Source organism: Apteryx rowi, unplaced genomic scaffold, assembly GCF_003343035.1.
Source record: "Apteryx rowi isolate R43461 unplaced genomic scaffold, aptRow1 scaffold_301, whole genome shotgun sequence".
In the NCBI taxonomy this organism is placed as follows: Eukaryota; Metazoa; Chordata; class Aves; order Apterygiformes; family Apterygidae; genus Apteryx; species Apteryx rowi.
The window spans coordinates 974,854-999,493 of NW_020449431.1; the positions used below are offsets into that span (position 1 = coordinate 974,854).

The 24,640-nt window shown below is 39.2% G+C and overlaps 2 protein-coding genes across 8 annotated transcripts in view; one reads left to right on the forward strand and one right to left on the reverse strand.

Moving 5' to 3' along the window:
• Positions 1-18,599, forward strand: part of L3MBTL3 (L3MBTL3, histone methyl-lysine binding protein) — a 90,644-nt gene extending 72,045 nt beyond the window's left edge. For all 7 annotated transcript variants that reach the window (XM_026070013.1, XM_026070012.1, XM_026070014.1 and 4 more), the window contains 4 exons: positions 6,611-6,702; positions 11,337-11,497; positions 14,750-14,812; positions 17,863-18,599. In XM_026070013.1, the coding sequence (XP_025925798.1) occupies positions 6,611-6,702; positions 11,337-11,497; positions 14,750-14,812; positions 17,863-18,006 (460 nt within the window). In that variant the 3' untranslated portion in view covers positions 18,007-18,599. The remainder of the gene's footprint in view (positions 1-6,610; positions 6,703-11,336; positions 11,498-14,749; positions 14,813-17,862) is intronic.
• Positions 18,600-21,696: 3,097 nt separating this feature from the next.
• The window catches only part of SAMD3 (sterile alpha motif domain containing 3), a 43,911-nt gene continuing 40,967 nt past the window's right edge, over positions 21,697-24,640 (reverse strand). Inside the window, exons 9-11 of the mRNA XM_026070010.1 lie at positions 24,393-24,564; positions 22,377-22,459; positions 21,697-22,112 (exon numbers count right to left, since the gene is read on the reverse strand). Coding sequence (XP_025925795.1) covers positions 21,825-22,112; positions 22,377-22,459; positions 24,393-24,564 — 543 coding nt within the window. The 3' untranslated portion in view covers positions 21,697-21,824. The remainder of the gene's footprint in view (positions 22,113-22,376; positions 22,460-24,392; positions 24,565-24,640) is intronic.

The window sequence follows — 24,640 nt, forward strand, 5'->3', positions numbered from 1 at the left end:
ACCACACAATACAGCGCAATGATCTATTGGTGGAACTCTTGGAAGCAGTGAGGAAAGACATGAAGTTCTTCAGTTGTCTTTATATTAGAAATAGGAAGAGAAATGGTGTCACAGTGTATTGCAAGAAATAAGTAATGCAAATCAGAGAGAAAAAGAAAAATACTCCAAGATAGAGAAATTACCGGAAGTTTAGACCTGTGGGATTTCCCTATGTCTCCTTACAGATATGTCAGTGTATATGTACAGGTATGTACATACATTTAAAATGAGAAGTAATTCCTTAACTCTCAGGTTTTGGTATATATTTTTAATAGAAGAATGACATGGGATAGTTTCCAGGCTAGTATTGGAAAGTTGTCTTTGTGGTATAGAAAGGCTGTCTTTGAAATTAGCAGATACACTTCACTGTTTTCAGGGGCATATGTGAGGGAATAGGATTGCCTACATTTTTAATTAGTTGCAGTATCAGTGCATTATTTTATTGGTTGTTTTCTTACAGAAATAGAAGTAAGGCACCCTAGAACAAGAAGTGTAATTCATTATATATTTACATTAACAATACTATCATATGTTCATAATACACGAACTGTAAGCATTAGTATTAATAATAATTGCCTTGAGGGACTTTGGAGAGTTAAATTTTTATGGCAAATAACTCACAGTAAAGTTCAGAGGATTGAAACTTGCTGTTTAATTAAGAAGCAATTAAATCTCCTGAAACTTTGATCTAGTCAGCAATTCCTTTCTTCAGTAAAAAATCTGTCCCTAAAAAAATCTCAGAAGCTGTGTAGCAGTAACTGAAAATCTGTTCTTTATTTTCCCATCAGTTTCAGTGAAAAAATATTAATTACATAAGCACACTGTATAAATAATTTGTTCAGTAAGAGATGATAGTTTTATATCATTCAAGTAGCATTTTGTCTCTGTGAGATGCACAAAGCTGTGTGTGCATTTCTGTCTTCTGTTGAAGAAGCGTCCCCTGGATGCTTAACCTTTCATTTAAGAAAGGAAATGTAGTCTGACATGTGACCCTGCATTATATTACCTGAATTGACTGCTCTTTAGTCTGGTAGTTAAATCTCACACAGTTACCTTTCTGTTGGTCCTAATAACTTCTGCATAAAAGCATTTAAAATATATGGATAATCCACTACTCTTCTTCATGGTGTGTTCCAATAAATTGTTAAAAACATATACCTGATTCTTCATTTGAATAGGTTTGGCATCCAGCTTTTAGCCGCTCGATAATTTCTCTGCTTTTTCCATATACAGGAAAGGATACTTAAGCACCTGATACTTTCTTCCAGAACGGAAGCCTGTATTTAGCCTTTAGATGACCTTTGTGTACCTATTACAAATTTTTTTAATACTCCTTTTTAGAATCTGGACATTAGAATTGTACTTATTGGTCYGTATCTGTCTCTGAAGTGCCATGGACAGAAAGAAAATGTCTTCTATGCCGCTACTCTTTTTGTAGCGCTTACGGTCACATTAGTTCTTTTGAAATAGCTGAACTGGAAGCTCAAATCTGGCAGTTAATGTGTTGTTAGTTCCAAATACTGTTTCAGTATTCTTGCTGCCCAGAATAGGATCCTTACAGACATCCCACATTTCTTGTGTGTGTATAACTGTAGTTGTCTTCAAGCAATTTCTTTGAGTCAGACGAATTAGATCACCCTGGATCTTTTAAGATTGTAGATGATCCTGCTACAAGGGGCATGAGCAGAAAAGCCTACCAAATTCAAGCATTATGTGGTACAAGGAGTCATGGTAGGCTGGTCTCAGCTTTGAATGTAAGACTTCCCAGAAATCACCTGCTTCATTTGTGAATACTGAAAAATCTGTGATTCTAAAATAGAAGGAAATTTCCTGCAAGTATGAGCTTCTATGTCTACAGAGAACTTAAGTAAGAAGGTCTTCAATCTTATCATTTTCTGTGACGATCAGTATCACTGTGACTAGAGAGGATCTGTATGGCATATAACAAAAAATCTACAACAGGCCTGACTGGATATAAAGAATGGTTAACTTTTCCAGTTAATTCTAGATTATTTGGTAGTAGAAGTCCCTTAGGATTTATGTTTTATAATTTGCATTACAGTAATAACTGATAACTATAATAGTCACTCATTGTGTAGCCATTACACAAAGATATGGAAGACTGTTTTACAGTTAATGGCATCAGCTTAAACTAGACTTGGAACAGGTGCAGAGCTTATGCTTGTACAGCAGATTTTTAAAAAGTTGAAGTATCTCAAGATTAAGCCTAGGTTATCCAGGACTAATTCAGGAAAAAATAAACAGTATCTGCCACTTTCAGATATGTCCACACACTGATTTCATATTTCGTAATGGTCAGATTTGTCATCACCTAATACTGCATCTCATCCAAATATGTCAGATAAGGAGGCCCTAAATTTAAGATTGGCCTTTATCCAAGCTTAAAAAAAAAAAAAAACAAACCAAAAAAACTGCCCTGGAAGAAAAGAGAGGGATAGAACAAATATAGTCTTACCATATCCTCCCCATCCAAAACTCTTTTCTGCAACTAAACTACTTGTCGCTTATTTGGGATTACAGAGGTACAAAAGATAACATCCGGTATTATCAGAACTGGATACAAAATCACATCCTCAAGTGGTCGTGGATCTTGAACAATTTATCTGCCTTATAGTCAGGCACTTTCCTGGAGAAATTTATAGCCAGCTTCAATGCTAGTCCCAGATTTTACTGAGCAGATTCTTTTAGGGAGTGTGGATCAGACTGGTGAGTCCTCCTGCACATGACAGAAAGAGCAAGCTTTCCTAAGGAAGAGGTGAAACTGAATTAATTTGTAGTTCCTCAGCAGAAATAATATCTTCAGGGAATATTTCAGGCACTGGTATTGCGAATCCTTTGGAGAATGTTCTGCTGTGTGATAGGAGTGTCTTCCTGTAGGCTAGAACTGTTCATCAGTGAAGATTTTTAGATTCRCATGGTTCAGATTAGCCAGTGGTTTACAAAGAAGACCAGCAAGCTTTTTCAGCTTTAAAAATGTTTTTTCATACTTCACATTTATATAGTCATAATCATGATGGAGGAAGCTATATCATAGTTCAGAAGAGAAACAAACTAATTCTGTATCTTCTTAAGAAGTTAAATAGTAATAAAGAATAAAGAATACAAACAGTATATTTTTTACCCCTTGTTTTTCCCAATATCAGTAATTAGCTCTGGGGAAAAAGTAGTACATATTTCTGTAATGTACTGCATGTAGAGCTGGAATGTCTAACAACTTCTTTTCATGATATCTAGCAATTGAAGAACTACAAACAATTTTTAGTTTGCAAAATTGTAAAACAAAATTTTTCTTTATTTGGGAAGAATATTTTTAAAAGAAATTTAAATTACAAAAGAAGCATGAAAATTTAGCCTGAGACTAAACTTACCTTATTTGTTTTCAGACAGTGTCTGAATTTGTGGAGTCAATAGAATAAGAATGTATTTTTTGAAGTGGTTACTGTAACTTGTCCAGAGAAAATAATATGAAGGATATCAAATGGAATTAATATTTTATCAGTAATAATCAATATTTTTAATCTCAGATATGAGTCTTCATAGTAAATCATGCAGCCAGTGAAATTATATGTGCAAATTCTCCTTAAGCTGAAATTGCATTTAAGAAGTATAGAATATAGCTAAGAAAAAAAAAATACAAGCTTTTAATATTAGTTTAAAATAGCTGCTTCTGAAGAAGTAGAAACTTTTCCTTTCCCAGCATGTTTATGAACATAACTTAATAAAAAATCTGAAAACTCCTCTATGATTTATTCTCACTGTGGTATGAAAATAATTTCCGTATCACAAATAACATTCATTAGTCACATTCAAGTGAATTTAAACAGGAAAAAAAAAGACAAAGAAGACGGTTTCATAGGTAGTTCTTAAATGACCTGTGTTAAATAATAGTTGTCTTTCATCATTTTAATCATAGTTCTAGTAAATTCACCTTTTTCAGAAATAAACACTAACTTTACAGAATCTCTCTTAAAACTTAATTAAAGAACAATTTATTTGATCGTTCATTTTTTAGAGTGTTATTTTTATGACACCCTGAAATAGCAAATTATCTGTTCACTGTGTTCAGTCAATCTCAATCAGATAGTAACAACCTCCTGCCAACTTTGAACTACCTGGAGGCTCTGCAGTTTGTGTTTGATCTGTTTGACTGCACTGATGCCTATCTGAATTTCATACTCTGGCTTTCACATTCTTTGTGTAATCCAACATAGTCAGAGAGAACTTTTAGCTGAATAAAATTCCTTTTAAAAAGGCATGAAACATGGGCTTCACAACATTTGGTGTATATGAGCTACTGGAGTTATTAAATATTGAGCATCTGGTTATTGCAATACCCAGTGGATCTTTTTAGATGTGTATTCAAAGTACACATGCATAATTGAAGTCATAGATATGCTTACTTGTGTGCACTTTAGCTGCTGAGCTCCTAGTATGGATTTAATTATGTTTGGCTTTAATACAGTGTGTATGTCTTCATGTTCCAGGTAACCTTTTGTTTCACAGAAGTACTTGGTTGAGGAACCAACTACATATACAATCAACTACAAGATTTAATGTGTTGTCTAAGTGGTACTTAGAAAACTAATTTATGGTTCTCCTTCGCCTTCTCATTCCTTTTCCCCTTACTCTTCCCACCAGTAACAGATATGTATGCCTGCAAACGATTATTCATACTAGAAAATCGGTTTGCAAAAGTGTGTAAAATGTGCGTAAAAACTGCAGCCTGTTCCTGAGATTAAAATTCAAGATGCTGTGTATCTTCATAGTGGCAAAGGAATTTCACTGTAATAGATATTCCACTCTGGAAATACTTACAATTAAGGAGGATGGACACAGTCTTGGGGATCAAATGGTGCTAGCTCATAAAAGAAAAATCAATTTATCTTCCCATTCATCCCCTAAACCTTTCAATTTGTGATATAATCCTATATTTAACTAGTGAGACAAAATTGCTGGATGTATATTTCTATGAAAATTGTCCTCAAGAAAATAAGAAGATGGGTGTTTCCTCACAGCTTTTTTTATGTTGAATTGCATTTGTCATTTACTTTGGCTCCAGAATTAATTGCACACATCATACTTTAAAAGGTTTCGTATTTGTGGGTTAGAAAAATAATTTTTCAGTAAATAAATACAGGTGGTATTTCTGAGAAGGATACTGTGAAGAAGTCGTTTGTGCCAAAAAAAGGCAAACTTGTTATAGTTATTCTATTGGCTCTGCCTGTCATACCATTTTTGTTGTGTCAAATACTACAGAGGCTAGATTTCTGATCTGTGGTGTTCATTTTGCACCATTTATAGTGTATCGAATATACTTATGTTGATGTCAGGGAATCTGCAGTTCCTATCTATCTGATTTATTACCTAAATGTTTACTCATATTTAATAGGTACATATAAATAAATAATAGAATTAAACAGGTCTGTTTCTTCTGTGGGTTTGTGTTATGAGGTTGGCTAATCTTGTCTAAAAGGCGGTTAGCTCTAGTTCAGGCTTTTTGTCTGTGTTTGGGGCATTTTTAAAGGTGTTCTTGTTGATAGCTTCTCTGGTATCTAATAAAGCGTGAGTTCATGTAGCAGACTTTCTTTCAGTGTTGACTTTAAGGTCTTCGTGTCTGGTGGGTTTTTTTACAAAATGCGTATTACGTACCTAGTACCTTTGAGACCTACATCTGTGATGGTGTAGTCAGAATTGGCCAAAGTGTTCTCAAGGTATTAAGGAGAGAAGGAAATAAATACACACGTAATGTCAGCAAGTTTACAGAAGCTTCATTTTTCTAAGAAGCCAGTTTGGAAATACTTTCTGAAGACAGAGTTTGAAAAGGAACTTCCCATGGGCTAGCGTTAGGATGAAAATACCCTTTTCCTTTAGAAGTTTCCTTCTTCCCATTTCTCTTCCCTATTAAGAGGGAGGGTCTTCCCTCAGTGCAAACATTTCATCTGGCAAAGCTGAGGGAGCAGCCACAGTAAGCAGGCAAGGACAACTACTTTTTCAACTAGGTAAGAAGTAATGCAACAACAATAACAAAAGAAAACAGTTATTTTTCAGTGGGACCACTAAAAGCTGTACACCAGTGTGCTGGTACAGTGCAGGAGTTGGATTGGGGTGGAGATGAAGAGTGGGCAATGAAAAAGAAATAGATGCTGCTTAAGACGGCTCCTGAAACATGCCTGGTTAACCAGTGAGCTTTCGTGGAAAATGCAGCATATATGGTTTTTTTCAGTCTTTCCATCCTCTGCTGCTGGACTCATCCACTGCCTTTATATATATTTTCCACCTATGAAGTCAAGTGTGTTGATCTGACTCATGTTTAATTTATACTACTTTTGAACCTTTATTATAAAATTCATGTCAARAGGTGTGTTGCCATCTGTGTAAGTTAGAAATTAGATCCTCTAATTTTTTTTTTTTTATGATGATACAGCCTTCTTTGTGTGGGAATGTGGGAATCCTGGAGTGTTAGTAACAGTCTCGCATAATTAGTAAGAGACTTTATCATGCTTAGTGATTTTTATGATATAATAAAAAATGAACATCTTGTTTTCCTCAGTGGATTGCAACAAGCAAACGACTCCATAAAGAACAAAGAGTATGAAGAAGAGGAGACAGAAAATAAGCTGCTCATTTCAAATGAAATTAAAGGTAACTTGACAATACTTCATTTGTCTGATACTAAAATCTACAGAACCAAAGGAGTATGATATTCTTTTTAATTCTTTGTGGAAACTGCACTGCAGATTATTTTCCACATTCACTATTTGCCTCCAAAAACCTTTTGACAGAAGCACTTTTACCCCTTTGTTTCTTTATCTTGTAATCAAAAAAGGATTTGCTAAGAACTTTTTACTGTAAAGATGAGTGCAGATCGAATGCTGGTATAAAAAGTTTAATTTCAAGATTATTTTTTCCCCTGGCTTTAAAAACAGGTGATTAATCCAGTCAGAGTTGTACAGGTATAAAATTAATATATTGCTTCAAAAGCTTCATTGAAAGAAAAATTAAAGATGCAGAGTTTATCATTTACACACTGCAGTCATAATGCAAAGTTGAGGTGGCTTATTCTGCCCAAACTCAATTGTTGAAAAAATTGATATATGAAGAAAGGTTGGAAATTTGTTTTGTTCAGCCTAGAGAAGAGAAAGCTTGGGAGGATCTACTCACAGTCTTCTGATAACTCAGAGGTATTTATAGAGAAGATGGAGGTGCTCTTTTCTCAAGGATGCATGGTGACAGGACAAGGGGCAATGGGCACAAGTTGCTTCAGTGGAAATTCTGTCTGGATATGAGAAAAAAATTCTTCACCACATGAACAGTTGGAAGAGACTGCCCAGAGAAGTGGTGGATAGATCCTGCTGGAAATATTTAGGACTTGATTTGACAAGATAACTTGTCAAGATATCCAGGTTATCCAGATAACCCTTGACAAGTTAATCTAATGCCTGCTCTAACAGAAGGTTGCCCCAAATGATCTCCAGAGGTCTCTTTCCAACCTAGACTTTTCTTTGGTTCTGTGATTCTGTATGATTATGTTATTGCTGTGTCAAAACTCTTGACTGGTCACTGACCTAGTTTGATAGATTGAGGTAGCTGTTCATTATTCATTTTTGTCTTTGTTATTCCAAAAGAATACAGAACAAAAACAGAACATCACAGTCTCACTTCTGTTTTCCATGCGTGAGACTTAGTATGTCAGACTACTTAGTTACTGGACTGAATCAGTGCATTGTTTCAGTGCAGCTTTTGATGCAATAATTCAGTAAAATAGGCTTTTCATTCAGCATGTCTGCTGCCTCATGACTTTTTTTTGTCGTTGAGAATTTTAGAAGTAGTAAAAGCTCTAAGGAACTTTTGAAGGACAACAGTGAAGTGCAGACATTTAAGGGAATCTGTTCTGAGAATAAGAGTATGACATTGGGAAAAAAATAAGGATTTTATTTAAAAATCTAATCAGTAGGCTGACAATCCTGATTAAATGGATTAGGAGTCAACTTCTGAATAATGGATGTTGGATATAAAGTGAGGCTAGATCTTGAAAATAACAAAAATTTAAGATGGAGGAACAGAAGAACCCAAGAGAAAGGGAGATCAAAGTTGCCAGGTTTGGAAAGAGTTGTACTGCAGCATTTTGGAGAGACTGTACTTGTGTAGGCTAGAGAACAGGATGTTGCGGTAATTGTTATGTGCCATTACATCCTGGAGGAGAGTTACAGCTACACAGATGAAGAAGAAAGTTAGCCAATGAAGATTCAGAAAGAACAACCATAGCTTGTGTGTGAGCCTTGAGTGAGGTCTGATTTGAAGAAAACATAGAGGTCATGAGTGATCAAGAGAAGACACGGGACAGGATGCAATGCAGAGGACTGAGTTCTGGTTTTGTACTCTGGAGTTTGGAGTGATGGGGACTTTGGTCTAGCTGAAAGAAGATAGGTCTGGGACAGAGATTTGGAAGTTGTCTAAAGTAGAGAGATAAGTGTTTGAATTAAGAGAATCTGGCGGTAAAGCTGTCAGAGATAAGGTTGAGATCATTAGACTTTGTGGAGCCCCTACTAATGCAGGCTGGGTCAGGGGAGGAAGATTTTTTCAAAGGCAATGCCATAGGACCATTTAGAGGTGTAGACTAGAATGAGGTGAATCACAGAAACTGGGTAATGACAAGACTTCAAAAAGGAATTTTGAGATGTAAAAAAAAAAGGTCTGATAAATCAGGATGGAAAAAGATCAATATTTGAGTCAGAAGAACTCAGTACGGACTTAGATAAGAGTAGTTTCAAGTGAAAAGGGCAGAAGCTAGAGCGGAACTAGAGGAGAAATCCCGTGCTCATTTGATGATGATATATAGAGGTGAATGGGAGAAAGGAAGTAATAGTACAAAAATTGAAGAGGCAAATAAACTCAAGAATATTTTTTAATGATGGGAGAGACTAAAGTACATTGGTTTGATGAGCTTGGAGAGAACCTTAAGTAAGGTTTGAATTGAGATGATGCTGAGGGTTATAGGTTGGAGTAACAGGCATGATAGTGGGAAAAGATTGGTGGGAAAGACTGGAGGGAAGGAGCTAGAGAAGAATGAGAGTTAAAGGTAGTTAGTTACAAGAAGGAGTTAGATTGAATGGGATCCTTGGAGCAAGGTTGGGGGAAGAGATGAGGTCAAAAATCTTGGGCATATGGAAGAGCGGAGAAGGATAGGGTTAATGAAGTGAAATGGGAAGTGATGAAGTGATGGGAAAAGGCAGATCAAACTAAGAGGGAATTGCATTTTTTCATTTTTCTCTTGGGAAAAATCAGCAAGATTGTCTGGAGAGAGGGGTAGGGGCTGGAGTGGAAGAGTTTGAGGAGTGAAAAAGACATGCTGCAGAGTGGTGTGAGCTTGAGTTGAAGTAGATTGGTTCAGATAAGATGACAGAACTATTGTAGAAGAGTACAGACTCATAGTGAAGAAAGTTGGTTTGTTGCAGGATTTCTGCGAGACATTTCTCAGCTTTACAAGTAGGAGCAAAGGAAGCAGGTTTGCAGATGCTGGAACTAGATGGTTGAAACTAGTTTCAGGATGGTTTTACATCATGGAGTAACCTATATATTGTAGTAGCAGAGTAATTTCCTAGAACCTGCTGTGCCTGCAGAGCTGGTGTTTTTACCAGAGCATCACTTTCCTTCCTCTTCTCTCCCCTAACACAAAAGAAACTTTATGCTTAATGCACAAAAATGCAGTTCTGCTGTTCTACCCGAGTCTACCATAGCAGACTGCTGTGCTGCATTAGCTGCTTCTGCATTAGCAAGTAGTACGACCCAGTAGAAACAGATTTGTGGAGTGAAATATGTAGTGCTGAGGACCAGTGTGCATATTATCTGCATTTCAGGCGGTTTACTTTTTGAGCTTTACTGTTGCCATGCACTGAATGCCCGTTAGTGATTGGAGCACATTAGGCGTGCTCCTGGAACTTATCTTCTGGTTTGATTTCATCCCAGATAAATCTAGGCTGCATTCTCAAACTGCTTCATGCAATGAACCAAAGTGTGGTAAGTGGGGAAGATGAGGAGAGTCACTTCAAATACTCCTAACTTGAACTAAACCACAAATGTAGACACATCCTGTATTTGGCAACATTGGGTATTCCAGACTGGTCCCCCTGAGCTGGCAGAAATCTGTAATATGAATTTGTGCTCTAGTTGTTGAGCACAAACATATAAAGACTACAACAGTAAGAAGAGAGAGAACAATGAATAGCAATTTCCCAAAAATGAAAATAGAATGGAGCTATAATAGAAGTAAGCAATCCAAACAAGAATAGCACAGAGAGTGATTATGTGGAGTCATGTTAGAAAGGAGTATTAGATACAGATTCTGTGTAGGCTGTTATCATTCAGAAATGAACTCCAGAGGTTTTCATAATTTTACTCAACAATTGGGAAACATTCAAGTCTGTGAGATCATAGCAGGCATGTTGCTTTTGCATTTGCAGTGGAAATGCAGACCTGCTCTAAATGAACGTAGATGTCTTATGCAGGTTGACATCATTCAAGACATGCTTCTTCACACTTTCCTCCTACACACATCCACAACTGCTACAGCTCTCCAGACAGTAGCAGCAACAGCTGTAGCTATCCTCCCACCTGTACATTACATTTGAGGCAGGTGGGATGAGAGCCTCCTTCCTGGCGTTATGGATAAGTGTGCTAAAACAGAGAGTGGCCTGGCAGAAAGCCCAGTAGCAGCAGGGAAGAGTTAAATGTTATTTTCCATCTAAAACATTCATTTAAAGTGGGAGCAGGGAATTTGCAGACATTTGTGTTTTTTCCTCAGAAGTACTGAAAAATGTCTTGTTATGGATGAGGCATAAATGTTGTGTGGGCTGTACAACTGATTCACCCTTGGAATTTTGTAGCAGTGCAGTGCTAGTTTTGATGAAGTTATATTAGCTCAACCCTGGAATTAAGTTAGTTTTTGTTCTACTGTGTAACTATTAGCTGTGGGTGTGATTTATTTTACCAAAATATTTAAAATTATATGACCTATGATGTGGACACGGTTGTGTTGGCATTGAATTGTGTTGTGTTGGAAGAGTTTTTCCATCCAAGAACAGTTACATTTKTATAGAGCCAGTATATTCACAGTCATACTAGTGGAAGAGGAATCACACTACTCTAATTCTGGTGTAAGCAAAGTTGTACAACTTCTGTTGGGAGGCCTGAATATGTCAACAGAAATGAAAGTGATTTTACTGCAACTGATCTTGTCACTGACTGAGGGATTTAATGCTTATTTTAACTTTCTGCAGATGTTGAAGAACCCAGTACCCAGAGGCTTCTTCCTCAACCAGTTGTGTCTTCCAAGTTGCAAATCCCTGGTCTACCCTTGCGCTGGGAACAACAGAGCAAGCTCCTTCCGAGTGTTGCTGGGATCCCAGCCAGTAAAGTTTCTAAGTGGAGTACAGATGAGGTGGGTTCCCCCGTATCTTCTGTCTCACTCCCACTGCCCTTGAATTTTCATGGTTGATTCAGAGCTTTAGATTAACCCCATAAGTAGTAATACCAATGATGCACAGGTACTCAGAGGGTTAGAGTCAGCCAGACTTAATGTAACTAATCCTCAAAATCCCTTTTTGGCTGCCATCCAGCCCTGGAAGCGGTAAGTATTCATTCATAGATAGATAGAYAGACATAGATAAATGTATGTATATATACATATATATACATATTCATTGGGATTAGAGAGGGGAAAAAAAGTGGTAAACCCAGCAGATTAGATGCTCAGGGTATGTCTACACTAGTAACATCTAGCATCCTCACAAACATTTCCCAGGTATGGTTTAGGAGCTAGACCCTGCTAGCCTTATTCGCCATACATAGTTTGGATGTGCACACTGTTTTGGAGGGTGAGAGTATAGTATGAAGAGGAATAGTATGGGTATGGCCAGACCATGACACCTAATTTCAAGATCAGAGACTTGTAACTGATCACAGAATCACAAGATTCTGCAGGGAGGAAGCAGGATAATAAGTAGGATCGTAACCCTGGACTTCAGGAGAGCAAACTTCAGCCTCTTCAGGGACTTACTTGGAGGAATTCCCTGGCTTAGGGCCCTAGAAGGAAAGGGTGTTCAAGAGAGCTGGTTAATATTCAAGCATCACTTCCTTCAGGCTCAAGAGCGGTGCATCCCTATGAGTAGGAAGTCAAGCAAAGGGGGCAGGAGACCTGTGTGGATGAGCAAGAAGCTCCTGGCAAAACTCAAAGAGAAGAGGAAGTATACAGAATGTGGAAAGGAGAACAGGCCACTTGGGAGGAATATAGGAACGTTGTCAGAGTATGCAGGGATGCGACGAGGAAGGCTAAGGCCCGTTTGGAATTAAATCTGGCTAGAGATGTCAAGGACAAGAAGAAGGACTTCTTCAGTAGCAAAAGGAAGACAAGGGAAAATGTGGGCCTGCTGCTGAGTGGGGTGGGTGCCCTGGTGACAAAGGATACAGAGAAGGCAGAGTTACTGAATGCCTGCTATGCTTCAGTCTTTACTGGTCAGGCCAGCCCTCAGGAATCCCAGATCCTGGAGGCAAGAGAGAAAGTCTGGAGGAAGGAAGACTTTCCCTTGGTGGAGGAGGATCGGGTTAGAGATCATTTAAGCAAACTTGACACCCACAAATCCATGGGCCCTGATGGGATGCACCCACGAGTGCTGAGGGAGCTGGCAGATGTTATTGCTAGGCCACTCTCCATCATCTTTGAAAGGTCATGGAGGACAGGAGAGGTGCCTGAGGACTGGAAGAAAGCCAACGTCACCCCAGTCTTCAAAAAGGGCAAGAAGGAGGACCCAGGGAACTACAGGCCAGTCAGCCTCACCTCCATTCCTGGAAAGGTGATGGAGCAGCTCATCCTGGAAGCCATCTCTAAGCATGTGGAGGAAGACAAGGTGATGAGGAGTAGTCAGCATGGCTTCACCAAGGGGAAATCATGCCTAACCAATCTGATAGCCTTCTATGATGGGATGACTGGCTGGGTAGATGAGGGGAGAGCAGTGGATGTTGTCTGCCTTGACTTCAGCAAGGCTTTTGACACTGTCTCCCAAAACATCCTCATAGGTAAGCTCAGGAAGTGTGGGCTAGATGAGTGGACAGTGAGGTGGATTGAGAACTGGCTGAATGGCAGAGCTCAGAGAGTTGTGATCAGCGGCGCAGAGTCTAGTTGGAGGCCTGTAGCTAGCGGTGTCCCCCCGGGGTCAGTACTGGGTCCAGTCTTGTTCAACTTCTTCATCAATGACCTGGATGAAGGGACAGAGTGCACCCTCAGCAAGTTTGCTGACGATACAAAACTGGGAGGAGTGGCGGATACGCCAGAGGGCTGTGCTGCCATTCAGGGGGACCTGGACAGGCTGGAGAGGTGGGCAGAGAGGAACCTCCTGAAGTTCAACCAAGGCAAGTGCAGGGTCCTGCACCTAGGGAGGAATAACCCCATGCAGCAGTACAGGTTGGGGGTTGACCTGCTGGAAAGCAGCTCTGCGGAGAAGGACCTGGGAGTGCTGGTGGACACCAAGTTAAGCATGAGGCAGCAATGTGCCCTTGTGGCCAAGAAGGCCAATGGTATCCTGGGGTGCATCAGGAAGAGTGTTGCCAGCAGGTCGAGGGAGGTGATTCTCCCCCTCTACTCAGCCCTGGTGAGGCCGCATCTGGAGTACTGCGTCCAGTTCTGGGCTCCCCAGTACAAGAGGGATGTGGCACTACTGRAGMRAGTCCAGCGRAGGGCYACAAAGATGATTRGGGGACTGGAGCATCTCTCTTATGAGGAAAGGCTGAGAGAGCTTGGCCTGTTTATCCTGGAGAAGAGAAGGCTGAGGGGGGATCTTATCAATGTATACAAATATCTAAAGGGAAGGTGTCAAAAGGATGGGGCCAGACTCTTTTTGGTGGTGCCCAGTGACAGGACACGAGGCAACGGGCACAAACTGAAACACAGGAAGTTCCATCTGAATATGGGGAAAAACTTCTTTACTCTGAGGGTGACAGAGCACTGGAACAGGTTGCCCAGAGAGGTTGTGGAGTCTCCTTCTCTGGAGATATTCAAAAKCCGCCTGGATGTGATCCTGTGCAACGTGCTGTAGGTGACCCTGCTTGAGCAGGGGGGTTGGACTAGATGATCTCCAGAGGTCCCTTCCAACCTCAACCATTCTGTGATTCTGTGATTCTGTAACTGTTTAGGTGTAGTAATGCTTGGACAGTCAGGGTCTAATCCCTGGTCAGAAGTACCTATGATTAAGGCACTTTTCTGCAGATGTGACAGTCAGAGCTCCTCTAAAGAGAAAAGAAACATGAACTTTGAAAAATGATTTGCTAATCTCTGTGCTGTAAGGAATAAAGGAGAGGAAGCCAGTAACCATTTCTGTTTGTGAGAAGTGACTCACCAAGAGAGGATTCATGGCTCTAGATCTGAAATGGATAGAAGAAAGAGTGTTTTTGAGGGAGTTAGCTGTATCCCACTCTTAGGTGTCATGTGGACTAGGATGGCATGTGCTCCTTCAGTTTGCTGATTCTGTGAATCTTGTCCTTGATAAAAGGACATTGATAGAAGAGGGTGGAACACCTAATTTGAGGTTGCAAAAACAAGAGCTAAAAACCTTTGCCTTAATGCTTGCCAGTCTTTCTTAAGACTATTTTGAGAAAACACTGGTCTTACGAAAGCTTTCACTGTATTCCTTGGTGGCAGGTGTCTGAATTCATACGGAGTTTACCAGGATGTGAAGAGCATGGCAAGGTGTTTAAAGACGAGGTGGGTGAATTTTATTAAAAACAGACACAGAATACAAAGCTTAGTGGAAAATTAATTTTATTTTATCATTGAAAATACATATAAATTAAGTATGTGCATGAAGCATATGCTTAAAGTCAGAAAAAAATGTCTGGAAGGTTAGGTTACTTTGCATGTCAGGGAGTGTGTAACATAAAACTAGCTAAGTGTCAACCAGCTCTCTTGCGTGTTTATCTAACTTTGTTACTGTAATTTAAATTACTTAGAAATAATGGTAGAAGAGGAGGAACTTCATCACAGACTAATGCTCTTTCTTAATCTGGTTTGAGGAAATTTATTTTTATAAGTACATGGTTTATGTTTTATAGGATGTTCATAAGAGGAAAAAAAAAAAAAAGCAGAAAGCAGAACAGTAGTTGAAGTCAGCCACCTGAGATGCAAAGTTAAAACTCTGCATCTTCTCTAATCACCCTTAACTCTTGAAGTTCCTCCTCCTGCTATAGCCAGTCTGCAAGTATGATTTGAATGAGCAGGAAATAAGAATATCTGAATACTTCTGACTAGATTCAAGGGAGTATATACTCACTTTGGGAACACCCCAAGCATGCATTTCTGGTATCTGTAAAGCTTGTTGTGCCAAAATTGTCACTGGGAAGTGATAGGGATTTTAAGTATAATAGGTCTTTTTAAGCTGGGTTGTTTTTTGTTGATGGTGTTTTTTTTCCCTCTCAAAGGCTTCTTAGTTTCAGGAGGGCTATTTGATCAGAAATTGTCAAAGCGGCGAGTTTGCCTGCCTATCCCAGCCAGACCATCTGAGCGGGCAGAATATGATCCTGAAATAGCCCAAGTCAACCAGCCTTTCAAGTGTAGAATAATTGTGGTACTTAGACTTGAGGAGGTAGATGCACCTCCTGAGGAAAAAGTGYACAGATGATAGAGAGCCAGGTAACCCTCTCATGTGACAAAGGTTTTCAGGCTGTGCTTAGACTTTGTAATGACTATTACAGTGGTGTATCAAAGGATTGACAGTCTGCATCTCTGGGCATTTTGCACTTGCTCAGCTTTTAGGTGTTTCGCAATTGTAGCAAGATCCAGGCCTAGCTCAGTCCCTGTGTCATTTAGGGAGTCTCTCCAGTGAATATAAAGATTAATAAAAGCTGGCATACTGCTAAGCAGTTCAGCAGATGGGAAGTGCTGCAGAGATGGATGAATCTTAAACCCTTCCATAATCAGAGATCCAAGAAAATACTTCCTCTCTAAGATTCAGCCTCTCAGGTTTTGTCTATGACTAGCAAATTAAATCTACCCATGATCATTCTCTCACAGTGAGGCCAGCTGGCATGGACTGGCCAACATCCATATGTTTACCATACATACAGACTACCTATTGGAAATGGTTTCTTACCCATGCTAGCTTCCTCAAACAGGCCTAGAAATTGTTTCAGAGAGGATCAATTGGCCTGTGCCAAAACCGTCCCAGGGACCCTTCTCTGACACTGTTTACTAATATAAGCATTGTTTATTACTATAGACATAGCCTAAGAATTGTAGGTGCCTAATCTCTTAATAATAGATAAAAAAAATCTATCTGGCTGTTAGGTATTTCTTGTCTTTTACTTTACAGCTCAGTGACTGTAGGCAAGGAAGCAGGAGGGAGTACAGCTAGGGGGTTCCCCTTCATTTCCCAATTAATATTTAGATGTACATTAACCTAGTTATTGAAGCATCGATTTAGTTCTCCACAGTTATCGGTAAATGCCTTAACCATTAGGCTGTGGAGTCATGGTCATTTTTGCATTAATGCTCTCTTTCTTATGTGCAGTACTTATACCGTTATTCTAACTCTGACAAAGGGGCCTGAAAGACTTTTGTTCTGGAATACCCTATCTGGCTTGTAATGAAGGGTCTTTCAGTAAGTGGAAGATATTGGTTCAAACTTCTCCTGCTGTAGAATTGAACCCTGGTCCTTCTGCTTGTATTAAGATGTTTCARAAAGATGGGCACCCCCACATTACCATACTTTTGGTTTTGAGCCCACCCAGTTGGGCTTTGTGCACAAATGAATAGAAAGTAATTGTGGTAGCTCTGTGATCCTGTTCTCACTGCAATGTTTCTCAAGAGTGCTGTGGTGTACTTTGTATCTTCCTTCACAGCACATCCGATTCAGAAAGTCTGTATGCCAGTCTTACAGGAAATTAATTACACTGTTTAGATCTCAAATTAGTTTCTTTAAGCCTAAGCAGTGCACCTAATTTAACCACAGTTGGCTTTCAGGCCAAGCTGTCTTGCCTGTGTTACGGTGAAAACTTACTACAGATACCTAAGTGACCCGACATTTACACAGAATTGTTTGCCCCAGTAAAATGAAAATCCTTTTCAGTTAGGGCTTTGCCTTGTGGCTCTTCATGTTTATGCTTTACACTGTCTCCTGCCAACACAGTGATTTGTTTACAAGAAAATATTCACTAGCTATGTTTAGTAAAATAACACTAGTAGAAAATAACACTAGAAAAATGTTTAGTGTTTTTAAAAGTTTTGTCTGTGTTTAAGAGGCAGTTTTACCTACCCAGTTCCTTGTTTACATCAGGGACCAAATTAATTTTAATTCTTTGTTATTTTATGAAGGAAAGGAGTAGGTTGAAGAGAGCTTCAATTCTTTGGTTATGAGTGAAACGCGGAAGCTTTCCTCTGAAGGCTTGGATAAAAGGAGTAACTGAGAGGTTAAAAAGAATGATTGTGTTGCAGTACAGCTGAATTCTACTTCATGTACCCATTTTACTTTCTAGTAGCTTTTACTTCATATGGTCAGTATGAAAATAAAAGGTGGTTAGCCAAAAATTAGCCAAACAGTTGTTTTCAAACAGAGAGGATTGTCAGCCTGTTGTTTTGAACTGGCTCATCTGCCTAAAAGGTTCAAAGCAAAACTATCCTGAAGTTTGAAAGCATTTGTATTCAGCCATTCCTTTATACCTTGTCTGAAATTGCTTGAAATTTCCTTTCATATTACCTGAAACATCTCTGTTGCTGCACTGCGAGTTCTATTAATAGCTGTATTTGTTTTTCTTTTAAAGCAAATTGATGGAGAAGCATTTCTGCTAATGACCCAATCAGACATAGTCAAAATAATGAGCATTAAATTGGGACCAGCCCTAAAAATCTTTAATTCCATTCTGATGTTCAAAGCTGCAGAGAAAAACTCACACAATGAACTTTGAAGATAATGAAAAATGTGTACAAGCCAGCTTTCTCCACTGGAGCTCATGTTYTATTCAAAGCACAAAGACTCACTAGAATTGTTGAATAAGGACTCTCGGAAAAGAAGAAAAGTATGTTCAGTGCTGGTGGACTATTTATATTCTCATAGAGCCAGTACACATCTGAATCCTTCTGGGAAGTGCTCAAGGTTTTAAGAAGTTACTGTATAACAACCGAGTCAGCTAATCTTATTTACCAAACTAATGGCGCTAATTTTCCATGGATGGTTAGGATTCCTGACTTTCTCTGGACATCAAAAAAACCTTCATTAATTATTTATGCTGTATTATATGAGGGAATGTTAATATTTTCTAAGAATTCTTGAATTCTACTTCATGTACCTATTTTACTTTTCTGTAGCTTTTACTTCGTACTATCAAAATACAAACTAGTTAGCCAAAAATGAGGCTACAGGTAGCCAGATGAGACTGTTATGGCTAATATGAATTTGTGCCATAATTTAAAAATGAAACACTTAATGTTACATACGTGACACTTTATGCTACAGCATATAACTTTACAGATTATAAAACTGTGTTTGCTTGTAACAAAACAAAACAAAAACCTTGTTGGGGGTTGAAATTATAATGCATTTTTGATAACTGAATGTTTTTACTTTTGCACGATTACAAAAACGTTATGTGAGTTTTTCCACCAGCATCTTTAATGTATTCTACCAAAAGATCAGTATAGAGAAGGCTGCAACTGAAAAATAAAGTTTGACTTCATAGAAGAGTTTTGTTCATGCTGCACAATAGAGTCCCAGCCTTTTAATATGGGAGCCTCCTACAGTCCTTCAGCACATGAAGGAAAATACATATATTCTGAGGTAAGAATATTAACAAGAGTTACTGCAACAGTAGAGAAAAACGGTGTGCTAAACCTTGGACAGCTGCTCTGGCTTCATGCTCAACATATGCTTGTTTTCCCAAAGGTGGGAGAATTATTTAATGCTCTGCTTCCTAGACTGAAAGTCTGTGATACATAAATGAATAAGGCATAGGGGGAAAGACAAAACAAGGAGGAAAAGGTTACTTAAATGCATATGGTGCATAAGCACATCCTAGGTAAAAGGTGTGAACCTCACCAGTTCATCAGCAACGTTGCAGGTTTCACCAGCAGGTACTTAGTTGAGGCACCCTTCGTTCTTTATAATGATTTGTCAGGGAAAGTTGCTGCACTTGGTATATATACATAAGATGTAAACCGGATGCACTTTAAATTGGAGAAAGCCTAGCTACCTGTATACTGAGGATTGTTCCAGAATTTTACTTTTGCAAGAAGAGGGAGAAGAGTTGGATCAGGTTTTCTGGAAACCCTCTTCTTAGTGCTGAGGTGGGCAATTGCTCGGCCTTAAGAGTTAAGAACGAACAGAGCATTTCTGTTGCACAGAGCTCAGAGAATTTTAAATCTTCCCACAGTTTTTGCTAGTTTCTTCTTTGGCTGGAGTTCCTTAGGATTTCAAGAACTCTGTGTGCCCCTTCCAGATCACTTGGGTGACTGGTACCTGCCATAATATGAGGTAAAACAGGGTCAGTATGAAGTAAGTTGCATTGCTCTGTTAATTTCCTTCCATAGCATTACATAAATAATATTTTTACATTTTGTTTAAAATTTGTACATTTAAATTGCACTCTTATTGTACGACAATACAAATAAAACTGAATTGGAGATGTCTGTTACATTTGTGTATGCCTAGGGTTCTCACAGATGAACCCCCCTGTTTGAGAGGGTGGTGTGGAGTAATTCCTCACTGTAGTTCAATGTGACCATGTTTTTAAGAGCAACTTAGCTATTGCTGTCTGCCCTCTCCCAAAACACTTCTAAGGTTCACAGGCCCCTTGCTGTCACAGTCAGAATCCCTCTTATGGTCCTGGATTTTGTCACTGGAGACAGCTGAAGTTGCTCATGCAGGAAGTAAAATGTTAAATTCTCCGTCTTTTTCCTTCAAAGTAGTTCACTTCCCTGAACCCTCACCTCCTGTGTGTCTCCCTCCTGTGTGCTGGCTCTGTAGCCACAGGTGTCTCTTCCCCATGCTCTCCCTCTCATGTGCAGTCATGCTTCCATGGGGTCTCCTTTGTGGATCAGTGAACCCTGGGGGATGCGTCTGTCCAGTGAAGAGCCTGGGCACCCCTGCCAAACTGGAAAACAGGAGCCTGAACCAGCCCTTCAGTGAGAACCGAAGAAGAGATTTGCTGCTCCAATTACTTTTTATATACCTACTTACAAAGTACTGTGGTTTAAGAAATGAGTTCCAATTAATACTGTTTACAAGATGCAGAATAAACCTCTATTAAATGATACAGAGCCCAATTTTTTTTATTCATACAGCTATTACAACAGTGAGGACATGCAGAATCATTTACTCTACTGGATTCCTCTTTCGTATTGTGTTGAGGTAACAATATAGCAGCTTCTGTTACAGAGATTACACCTAACAAATTGAATTAGAAACTAAAAGTACTCAGAAAACCTACTGAATCTTTAAAGTGGCAGCTGGCTGGGTTTTGAATCTTGCGTTGGACATGGCCCAGCAATTACATCTTAAGGATGTACTGTGATTTGCATAGGAGCCAAGTGAAAATGCTAAGACTTTAGCAAGAGAGTCTCACCATTAAACACAGCATTATCTCCTCATACTCCCACTGTAATCTCTGCACTGGACTGAGCCCTGCACAGCCAGGGTTTAACAAAACTTCTGCAATCTTGCAAGATATGTGTTTGAGTGTTTAAAAGAGTAGTGGTGACCACAGATGTTGCTTTGCCTACATGGACATTTTTGGAACTGGTAAGAGATTGATCTCTGTAGTAGAACAGACTGTTTAAATAAAAAGTCCTTTTCACTTCTGCATAGAGTAATTAATGCAATAGTTCAAGTAAAGTTTGCTGGCTGCTTCTACTGCCCATCACTACCAAACTTGTTTTGAAGCCCTTCCTTATCAGGCTGTAACCCCTGGGACCTCCAGCTCTCAAGGCTTAAGGAGTTAAAAGGGCTGTGTTAGGGAGAAGAGGCAGCTATGGAAGAGGGGAGGACGTGGCCTCTGTTCCGGGGGGCAGATAGGAAGTTGACCATGCGGATGCCACTTTAACAAATTCAGAAAGAGAAATGAGCAGTTCTGCCCCCAGTGCCAAAGCTGCAGTTACAAGGCACATGGCAGCATCCCAGATAACTCAATCTTGCTGCTTTGAGAGCTCATCTTAGAATTCTTACTTAGTAAATTCAAGATATTAATAAATAAATAAATAAATAATGTTTCGTGCATGGGGAAAATAGCAAAAGCTCATCATCCTGCAAATTAAAAAGCAGGCCTACCACTTTAAAATGCAAGAAATTATTACGCTGCACTTTCAATGATCATAATATAGTGAAATGGTGGCAACATGCAAATCTTTGTGTCACTTCAAAAAATTAAATGTATTAACATCTGAAGTAGCAAAATGCTTAAATTAATTCACAAGTGTGATTATTTTTTAACTCTGACAGTCAAACATGATCTGAATTTGGAAAATGCTCCATTTGGAAAAATAATACAAAACTCATGCAGTAAACTATAAAGTTTTATTCTAATGCTAAAACTGCTCTAGAATTTCCATTTAAAATAATGAAAATGCTCAGGTTTTAAATTAAAAAAAAGCCATTACAATAAAAAACAGGCATTATAAAGCACAACTGAGTTATATTCATCCATTTTCACTAGAAAGAATGAGTGATTTATCTTCGCAACAATGGTTACTTGTGACAGAATGTCAAATGCTCCTGCGACAGGTGTTGTGTACACTAACAAATATTGGGATGTTTAGGTAGCTCCAGTCCTCTCTTCACCTGGGCCGGGAGGGATGGTGAACCTCTCATCTCAAAGACCAGAGACTCCACAAAGTTCAGCGTTCTGTGGATTCTCTTTGGACATGGGATATCAAACACGTGAAATGCAGCCACCAAAGCTGCCAGAGCCATGGTGCAGTCGTCGAGCTGTGTTAGCTCTTCTCTTTCTATGTACAGAGCAAAGTCACATGAGTTCACATTGAAGGGATTCTTTACTTTCAGCACTGGTGTTAGCACCTTCACCTGCAATTGGGGAAAAAAAAAAATTCAAATGATGCCACAGCATCACTTTGGTGAACCGGATTATAAATTGCAACAACAGTTCAGAGAACTAAGTAGGTTTAGTAACACTGCTTTGAATTAATTTCTATGAATATTTTATGCAAAATGCAGGCTAATGTCACCCCTTTTCCAGAAACTAAACTGAACCACCAAAAGGCCAAGTGATGTGCCCAAGCAACTCATATGAGGAAGAGAGACCAGGGTTGCTGGTGCTCTGTCTCCTACCTCCTCATTCACTGCAGCAAACAGACTGGAATCATCTCCAAAGACATCTGGCAGAAGTAAACATGCAGCAGTCATCTTCATATCTGTCAAAGGCAAGGGTTTCTACTAAATTACAAATGAAACCATTCTGACACTACAGTATCGGCCTGGAAAAAAAAAAAAAACAGGTGGAGGCTTATGGAATAGTTAACAGCTCAGCAGCAGAACTGTTTTTCAATCTATGTGGAAGAGCAGATTGTACTGTAAGTAAAAGTTTAGGTGCCCCAGCTTGTGATGGGCAGTAGCATTCAAATCATTCATGACACTCTGCTACCCAGTACTGTGATTAAATTTGTCTCAGAAGAAGTAGGCCTTTGGGTGGTTTCTAGTGGAGTTTGCTTGCTGGGTTCCCATGCCCCCAAACCCCCCTCTCCCCTATAATCTCTGGGGAGCCCTGTTGCCAGAGGGCATCACTCCACGTGAGGCTGCAGTACAAGCTGGTGCTGTAGGACCTCCCAGGATGTGGTACCTGCTACCCCTCACAGGACAGTCTCTTGCATACCAGAAACCAGTGGTGCCACTGAAGCAGCAGGCGTCCACTGCTCCAGCATTAGCTGTGGAAACACCAGCTGCTGCTGGGGGGAGAAGGGAGAGGCCAACCTGCCTGCAGGCCTCCCCCTGCAGATGAAGGAAGATGAAGGCAAAGGGGAAGTCAGTGGTGCAGAAGGAAAGCTGAGCTAGGGGGGGCAGGATGGCTTTGGAATAACTTAGTGTCACATAGACTTAAGAGTCATGAAGCTATTAAGAGTACTTGTATGTAACCTATCATCCTTTCATTAACAGTGCATATATTCAAAGCCAAGTTGTTTATCAGAAAACCCAACAAATTAATGACCTTGTGACTTACTAAAAGTATGAGTTCTTAAGATCTTTGTGGGCATATTATATAAGAAAAGAAAACATGAAAAACTGTATACAACATCCATTGCTTTCTAAGGCCAAAAGTACAAACAGTCCAAAAAGGTTTTCTAAACAGATCAGGGTATTCACTGGCACTTTTTATCTATCATGCGCTACTGAGTACTCATCTTTGTAAGTTTAAAAGAAAAAACCCAGTATCAAACACAGGCTCATCACATCATTAAGAAACAGCTTGGTAATATGGGTGAAATTCCTATGGGAAATGCACATATTCACAGTGTATTACCCTTGATTTGACATCCTGGTGTTATGATTGTTCTGGGAGAAAGTGGCAGTCTAAGGAGTAATTTTCACAGAGCTTAGCTCTTGAGCAGGGATCCAGAGCAGCAATTCAGGAAGAACTCAGGAAGACAACTGTCCCTGCAGGACTGCACTCCCCAGGTTTTTCAGCCTGAAAGCAGTTGAGTGGCAGCAGGTGCATGTGCCCTCTCACAACCAGAGAGCCAAATGCGACACAGGCACCTCTTTGCATGACTGAGATACCTGCTTTCGAGAGGTTTTATGCTTTCAATAATACTTTGCGCACTTATTCTTGAAATATGTCTCTGCAAAGACACGGTACTTCAAATACAGTTAGCAGTAAGTAACTACTTCTTCCAATATTTCACTGGGATCAAGATTTTAACCTTAGGAACAGTACTTCTCTTTCTAAAGGAAATAGTCTCTTTTTTCAGGACTGTTTCTCTTTCTGAAACAAAAGATGAGTTTTCTCCATGGATTTTCTGAAAATAATAAGCAAAATTTTGCATACTCAGAAATAAATAATTCTGTTCATTTAGCAATACTTATTTTAGGGCAGTTGTTAACTTTATCAAACCTGCATTTTTATTTATTCAATAGAAAGAAATACTTTCAATATCTAACTTACTCAGTTAATTTCCCCTCTAATTTATTAGCTTTTATTCTTAATGCTTTCCTGTCAGTATATATTTTTCAAGCAACTGTGAAATGTTAAAATGTTTCTGCAGTAAAATTGGAGCTGGTTTAGTTACAATAGTAAGAGCAATTAGCTACTAMAAAACTCAGACATACAGTGCATAGAAGATTTGTACTGACATTTCAGAATGTCTTCCTCTGTGTGCAGTTTCAGATTTTCTTGCAGCATAATGTTAATTGGATTATTCCTCACCACATACAAAGATAATATGTTTTCTGAATAAGTCTCCAAAATGTCAACTGTTTTCTTATAAATGTCCATGTGTGTGAGAAGCTGGAACTCCCTAAAAAGCTAACAGAAAAAGAAAAAATTGGTATTATTGCACTCCTCAAACCAAAACTGAAAACAGCAAATGAGATGCATGCTT